Source organism: Diospyros lotus, unplaced genomic scaffold (assembly GCF_014633365.1).
Source record: "Diospyros lotus cultivar Yz01 unplaced genomic scaffold, ASM1463336v1 superscaf1, whole genome shotgun sequence".
Classification (NCBI taxonomy): Eukaryota; Viridiplantae; Streptophyta; class Magnoliopsida; order Ericales; family Ebenaceae; genus Diospyros; species Diospyros lotus.
In genome coordinates this window covers 1294721-1302615 of record NW_026267104.1, presented here as the reverse complement: position 1 = coordinate 1302615, position 7895 = coordinate 1294721, and the positions used below count along the sequence as shown (strand labels likewise).

The window sequence follows — 7895 nt, the reverse complement described above, 5'->3', positions numbered from 1 at the left end:
TCAAGTCAAAATATAATAATTTATTTAACACTCCATCTAAAATAATAATAATTAAGATTATACTTACATGAGACGTTAAAGAAAAATTATTAAAAATTTTAAACATAGTACAAGTTATCAAAATAAGTCAAGGGTTAATTTTAAAAATAATCAAATTATTTTTATAAATTTATAATTTTATTTAATAATTTTAATTTTAATAATTATGTTTAAATTAACTTAATTGAATGTAATTTTATTTAATATGTAAAATCAATTTAAATATAACGTGTTTATATTGATTTAACATATCAAATTTTATATAATAATAATATCTATAAAATTTACATATATATACAAAAAATATATAATTTATTATATATTTTTATAAGTTTTATTTATTTATTTATATATATATGTGAGTTTTATAAATTATTATTATTATTATTATTATTATTATTATTATTATATGACACACGATATATTAAATTAATATGAATATATTTATTTTAAATTAATTTTAGATAATGAATAAATACTAAAAATAAGAAACAATTAATAATTATATTTTATCTAAAAACAAGAAATATATTTGGGTGTGTGGTTTGGAATATTTATTTAGTTAATTTATGTTTCAACCATAGCCCATAGGATTGGCGCCACGCAGATCCACAAAAATCCACACCACTCAAAATAAGTAAAATAATAATTTATAGAGCTCATTGTTTGATATTTTATAGGTTTGGCCTAAACCAGAAAAATCAGAGGACCGACGGCTGTTCTTCTCTTCCCTTCAGAGAGAGAGAGCAGCGAGACGAGGGAGCATGGAGACTGCCATCTGCGGTCGAGTCGCTCTTTCTCCAAATCACGTCTTCCAACCCAAGCCAGGTTTCGTCGTTATCTATCTTACAAGCACTCGCGCGCTGCGCACACATGTATCTACGGGATATTTGAATCCTACTTGTTTGATCGAGATTGTGAGTTGTGTTTTGCGCTTGTGTGTTGTGTTGGATTATGGCGTCATGATCGGAATTTGCTTGCTAAACTGGTGTTTTTCGGCAATTCCGGTTTGAATTTGGTAGGTTTAGCTTCTGAACGTGAGATTGGAAGTGTTTTTGGTTATACTGCTAAATGCCAATTCGAAAATAGATTGGGGATAGAGAGTTGAAAATAGAGATTGGTTGCTGCCAGCCTTCACAGCCCCAGTCTATTACCGCGTCTCTCTGTCTCTCTCTCTCTCTGGCGGAGGATAAAAAGGCGCTTTGTACGTTTGGGACAGAATAGTAATGGAACTAAGAATGGAAAATGTTTCTATCTATTTTCCATCCAAGGCCCTATTTTTTTGTCTCCCCTGAATTGGGGGAGAATGAATAGAATGAAAGTGGATGAAAAACCTATTTTTGTGTTTTGACAGCATTAACAACTTTAAAGTGCAAACTGGTTCTAGGACTTCATGAATGACAAACAAAATCCCCTCTGCCAACAAATAGCTTACTGACCAGATTGGCCAATCGAGGACACTCTGGCACAGAGGAAGCTCGAGAACAAAAAAGGCGGGGTCTATAAATAGCAATGGAGAGCTTTTGTTCTAGCTTTTTGAGGGTGAGGAGAGATTAATGGTGACTTTAAAGGAGGGAGTAGATGCACTTACATGGGTTTGTCATGCCTTAGAGACCATGCTTGCTAGATGGCAACTTGACAATTAGTTCTTGGTTGACAACATTGAGCATTGGTCATAGTGCCTACAATGCCTGCTGAGCTGACTGTCAGGTTCCTAGACCTGACCTAGGGTTTCTTTAGGAAGAGATATAGAAAGAGAGAGAAAAGAGAGAACAGAAAGAAAGAGGGAGCAGTGAGAAATTTTGGAGGGAAAGAATTATGTTATTTCACAACATAATAATCTCCATCCTCAAAGTAGTGGCCTATTTATAGGCCTTCTAGCTTTCAGCTGTAACTGTTAACTGAAAGATACAAGTTGCTTTCAGTCAATTACAACTGTTAACTGAAAGATACAAATTGTAACAGCAGCAAACAAGGTACAATACAGTAACTGCAACAAGCTGCAATTACTGTTTTAACCCTAGGACTGTGACAATCCCCTCTACTTAAAAGATTTCTTGTCCCCATGAAATCACAGTAACTGAGCCACTATTCTTCCTTCCCAATATTCCTTCCTTGATAATTTCTGTATCTTCTGCAATGTTCTCCTCTTCTTCTACTATTTCTTCATCCAGTTCGTCCTTTTGCAATAATTGCCTATTGCACTGATGATCTGGACTGTACTTCTCTCCACATCTGAAACACAGTCCTAGCTGCCTTCTTTGCTCCATAGTGAGTGGCTTAACCGGATTTGAAATTGATAAAGCCTTAAGATTCAAATTTCCTCAATACATCCCTGGATTGGCAGTCCTAAGATTTTCTCCGGACTGTTGGCCGATCAAAGGATAGCTTTCAGATTGAACATTATGCTTCCTAAAGATCGCTTCCAATGCCAACTCTTCTAATCTAGTTTTCTCAGCAGCTTGCTTAACAGTTGCAGGCTGCGTCATTTTCACCATTGGCCTCAGCCACTGATAAAACTTGATACAAAGTAAGGTTCAATTAAACTAGGACGTTAATTAAGCAATAAGGACCTTAATTCTTCAAATCATATCTGATATTCCATCACCAATCCTTCCTGTTTCAATTTATTAAACTCCTCAATTACATTGGCCGTAGACCTCTCACCAAACCTATCACATAAATCCCCCACAAATTCAGTCCAGTTTGTCTCAACTCTCATTTTGCTCCATCCTTGATACCAAGCATCAGCCATATCATTGAGATAGGCTGCTGCCAGATTTATTTTCTGGCACTCAGCTACATTGTAGTACTGGCAAAATCGCTCACATCTTCTAATCCACCACCTCGGTTGAACTCTTTCAAAAACTGGTATGTCTAGCCTTGGCATCGGAGTATAATGAGAAGTTTGAGAGGAACCTCTAACCTGAATTGCCTGATCCAATACAGGTAATTCCTCAGCTTCTTGCAAACCAGAAGTCTGAGGAAGGATTCCAGCACCAGCTAAAATTGGATCTGCAGTGGTTCTTGGTGGAAAATTCACTGGTAAACCGGCCAAAGGCATCTTCGAAAACATATTCAAAAATTCGTCCAGCCTTTGGCCAAAATTAGCAAAATCACCCTCAACTCCTTTCTCTAATGTCTATACAATCTCCCTGGTTACAACATTTTCTGCCCTGCCACGACTCACCTCCTCCTGAGTCTGGCGTAAACCTAATTCCAGCTTATCCAATCTCGCTTCTAATTGTTTCATATGAATTCCTTCTGCCATCTCCATTGCTCGCCCTTCGAAATTCAATTCTGAATGCAGCAACCGAGGATTGGCTGCTTTGATACCAAAATGTCAAGTTCCTAGACTTAACCTAGGGTTTCTTTAGGAAGAGATCGAGAAAGAGAGAGTAATCAAGAGAGAGAGAGAGAGAGAAAAGAGAGAATATAAAGAACAGAGAGAGACAGAGAGAGGAAGAAGTGAGAAATTTTAGAGGGAAAGAATTCTGTTATTTCAAAACATAATTCCCATCCTCCAAGTAGTAGCCTATTTATAGGCCTTCTAGCTTTCAGTTGTAACTGTTAACTGAAAGATACAAGTTGCTTTCAGTCAGTTACAACTGTTAACTGAAAGATACAAATTGTAGCAGAAGCAAACAAGGTACACTACATTAACTGCAACAAACTGCCATTACTGTTTTAACCCTAGGACCGTGACAATGACCTTTTGAAGTTGGCTGGGTGGCAACTTTAAGGTTTTCTTGGTTCTGCTCAGTTGCATGAGCAACAAAGATGTGTAGAGTGTGCCAATTTGTTTTCTTCTATCTATCACTGTGGTCTTTTTCTATGATCAATCAAAACAAAGCCTCCTTATAGAGATGATGGGAAGCACCTTGATAAAAATCTTTGTTTCTAGCCAAAGGTTCACTAATCCTTGAGGGTCTTGTGAAATGTCTAGGTCTTGCCTCTAATGTAGGGTTTCAACACATGCATGGCTAAGCATCTTCAGGGAGGGAAGGATAACACTTGGGAGTACGGGCTCTTTATCTGAGGTAGCGTAGCTGAGCCAGCTGCCTATCTGGGGTTGAAAAGTGTGCAGTTGAATGGTCACTTTGCTGTTGTGCCTAGGATGCTCCAAATGCCTTTCTATAAGCAAGTGAAAAGTTCTCTTCCAAGGTTTCATCATAGAGATGGGCATCTTACTTATTGTGTTTGCCTAGTTAAGCTTTCCCTAAAAGAAGAGACTCATTGGAGGGCACCCTAAAAATCTGAGATGTGGAGCCATGTGCAGCCTCAAGCACCAAAATTTGATGAAGGTGGTGCTTCAAGAGTAATAGTCCTAGATTTTCACTGTTCCACCTTCCCTCCTCCAAGCATAAATAGAACTTCTTACCATATGGTTTTCAGGATTGTTCCTACGTCCCCTCTCCATGTGAAATCTCTTGATTAGCAAATATAGGTTCTTGGACACAAAGGTTAAAATTGAATGTTGAATGACCAGACCTACTAGCTTCTTTCTTCAGCTTTTTGTTAAGCCTTGAAGTATACTGTATTTTTTAACGTTTTGTAAAATCTTCATGGAGTTCATTCCTTCTTGTTAATTTGGGGGAACTTCTATTCAGTGTATAATTCAATCCTTGGAAAGGAAGGTTAGGAGAATATTTGGAGTTTACACAGATTTGCTTCATTGCTAGAAAGCTTAAGATCAAACTATTCAATCGTGATCCACAAATTAATGTGTTCTAGTCATACCCATTTGAAAGGGAAATCAAATCAACTAATCAATTAACACAATAATGTGTCTCTATGCTGTGTGATGTCATAAATTAGATAGAGATAGTCTAGGATTGCTTTCTTTCTGATTCTATGTTGTCCACTCTGCTCTCTGCGACTATGCATGTGTTATCTACATGCATGGTTGTACCTGCTACAGTATGTGATTGCTGTATATGAGTTTATTCCATAGAACATATTATGTAAATATTTCCTCGAGGACAGCACCTTTGCATTAGGAGAAAGCTCTGTTCCATGAAAATCACAATTGGAGGAAAATGCACTTCTGACAACTAGCATTCTGGGTCTTCCTGGCAAGGATACCCTGTTGCCCATTTGTATGCCTGAGTCCATCCTACTAGCATCTCATGTCTTCTTTCCTATTGATTTCTTGACTCAAGGAGGTCAACCAAGTTCTTTTTCAGTTTATGATATAGGATGGGCAGAATTTTTTGAAGTTTGTGGTGATTACTTATTTATAAGCTATGGGGAAAGAATATATTTGTTGTCAGTTGTTACATTCCAATAGAATTTATAGGCTGCTTGCATAGATTAGCAATTTTTCTTCTGAACAATAAAACTTTCACCTTTCTCTCTTCATTAATTAATTATATCTGTAGTTAGTGTTGATTTCTTGGACTGATTTTTTTGTGGTGAATTAGCCTTGCTTCTTCAGAATGCATTAAGAGTATCTTCTGATTTTCATTTCCATAATGATATGCACCACAGGGGATAAATATTCTATTCAAAGGCAATGCACCAATCGGAGTGTATTGATGTCAAGATCAACTATGGGATCAGGGAAAGGTGGCGGGTTATTGGAAAAACCAACCATTGAGAAAACAACACCTGGTCGTGAGTCTGAATTTGATTTGAGGTAGTGCATGGCAAAATCTAAAGGCTTACTGTGCGTGTGTGGAATATATGAATGTACAATGTGCCTTCTTGTAGTTGAGAATTTGTCTCTAATTTTTTTTTTCTTGCTTTGTTTATTCTTCTGCTGTCTCTCTTCTTTCATACACACATTTGAATGATCAGGTGAGTCATGAGTGAAAATGAAAAACACTAGCGAAGGCTTTTTATGATTAGATATATCATCTTACCAGGCCTCATGTCAACTCCGGCAATACCAACAAAGATGTTCTTCTAATTAGAGGCATGGGAACTCCTTTTGGATGAATGAATGTTTTTATTCAATCCTTCTTCTGCCTTTCTTGTGCTCTTTACTTTTCAAATTTATATTCAGCTGTTTTTTTTTTTTTGGGGGGTTGGATGGCTGGGTGTGCACTCAACGTGCATTTTTTTGGGGAGGTCGGTGGTTGATTTGCTCAAAGAAAGCAGGATAAGGATGCCCATATCCTGCTTATCATTGGGTTACTAGCTTATGTCAGATTGTCTTATATCCCTGGAGGAAGTTCTGGGTTCAGAACCTGATTGGGCTTACCTTTTGGGGTGTACCATCAACCCTAATGAGTTGGTATATCTTGACACTATAGTTCGCCTTATGAAAATTTTACCATAGAAAATTTGTGTTGCTATTTTATCTTTTGCTTCTAGTTCTAGGAATGTTTTCTTAGTCTATTTATTTAAACCTCGTAACTATATATCAAACCTTAATCTCATGGGGTCAGCTATATGAATTCTGGCTTCCTAGTCATTGAACAATGTTGGTTTGACTTTGTGTCATTTCATTGAAGTTTTTAATTTTTCATGGGAGATGATATGGAGATTCAACTGCCTACTTTTCGTTTTGTTTGGTTTCCAGGAAATCAAGGAAAATGGCCCCTCCTTATCGTGTCTTGCTACACAATGACAACTACAATAAGAGGGAGTATGTTGTCCAAGTACTGATGAAGGTCATACCCGGGATGACTCTTGACAATGCCGTTAATATCATGCAAGAGGCTCATTACAACGGCCTGTCTGTGGTGATTATATGCGCACAAGCAGATGCAGAAGATCATTGCATGCAGCTTAGGGGCAATGGTCTTCTGAGCTCGATAGAGCCTGCAAGTGGAGGCTGTTAGACAATATCTGCATGGCTCTAGTAAGTTCACCCTTTTCAATTTTCAACACCAGTATTGTGTCTCAATGTACATAGGTGGAGGAAATATGGGTGGATTGTATGTCCATGTCTGTGATTAAGATAAAAACATAGATAGGAAAAACATCTATTCTACTAGAACATGGTTCTCTCTATCCCAATAATGTGGCAGTTTTTCCCTTACTTCTCTACCAAGAGGCTGTTTTCACAGCTTAGCCTGTGACCTTACTAGACCTTATTATTACCATTGAAGTTTGCCTCGGTAACAAGCCAAAAAAAAGAAAAAGAAAAAGTCCCTAGTTGTGTTATCCAGCCTTAAATATTGACTCCACCATAACTAAGTTCAAGCATTGGATTTTCATTCAATTCCTATGTTTGAAGGGACTGAGGATACTTTCTTCTTTTTTTTTATTTATTCAAGATAAAATGATGCTTAAAAGATCATCATCTATTTTATTTATGGAGGCAATGTCTTAACCTAATCATGTTAGACATTTCATATTAAGTGTCAGGCAGCTACCCCCAAGTACTACACATTTTGGGGAAGTCCATGCCACACCTCCACTCCACTCCACTCTTTTATTTATTAGTCATGAATAGCAACACCATGTGGTACATATATGTAATGGAGAAGCTAAATGACAAAAATAGAAAATTAAATTTATCTGAAGAACTTAGAGATGGAGCTTTGACATTAATGAACAAAATTATTTCTCTGTGATTAGAAAATTATGAATTTAAATTGTGAAAACATTAGTAGAAGAAGATGAAGACCTTGTTGTTTATTAGTATCCTTGTATGGCATAATCATTCTTCTACTACGGGGGCCCATGGCAATGTGTTTGGTGCCTCTTGACAGTGTGACATAATAATGTTTACCCGCCTCTCTCGTACTTCTTTAAAACAAAACTTAGATGATTATATATTAATTTTTGTTATAATTAAATGATTTCTTTTTTTTTTTATCAAATACTGTTTAACAAATATTGATATAATATAGGTTAATAAAAATTATTTAATATTAAAATTAACATATATCATATAAATTTTT

The 7895-nt window shown here is 36.5% G+C and overlaps 1 protein-coding gene across 1 annotated transcript; it reads left to right on the top strand.

Moving 5' to 3' along the window:
- Window positions 1-721: 721 nt before the first annotated feature.
- On the top strand, window positions 722-7288 carry LOC127793218 (ATP-dependent Clp protease adapter protein CLPS1, chloroplastic-like). The gene is made up of 3 exons (XM_052324022.1): window positions 722-867; window positions 5530-5677; window positions 6566-7288. The coding sequence occupies exons 1-3, from the start codon at window positions 804-806 to the stop codon at window positions 6825-6827; spliced, it is 474 nt and encodes a 157-aa protein (XP_052179982.1). The 5' UTR covers window positions 722-803; the 3' UTR covers window positions 6828-7288.
- The last annotated feature ends 607 nt before the right edge of the window (window positions 7289-7895 follow it).

Excerpts from the sequence above, each read along its gene's own strand:
- LOC127793218 (XM_052324022.1), top strand. The coding sequence starts at position 804 with ATGGAGACTGCCATCTGCGGTCGAGTCGCTCTTTCTCCAAATCACGTC. Across the intron at positions 868-5,529 it reads CGTCTTCCAACCCAAGCCAG|GGGATAAATATTCTATTCAA; the intron begins GTTTCGTCGTTA and ends TATGCACCACAG. Across the intron at positions 5,678-6,565 it reads GAGTCTGAATTTGATTTGAG|GAAATCAAGGAAAATGGCCC; the intron begins GTAGTGCATGGC and ends TTTGGTTTCCAG.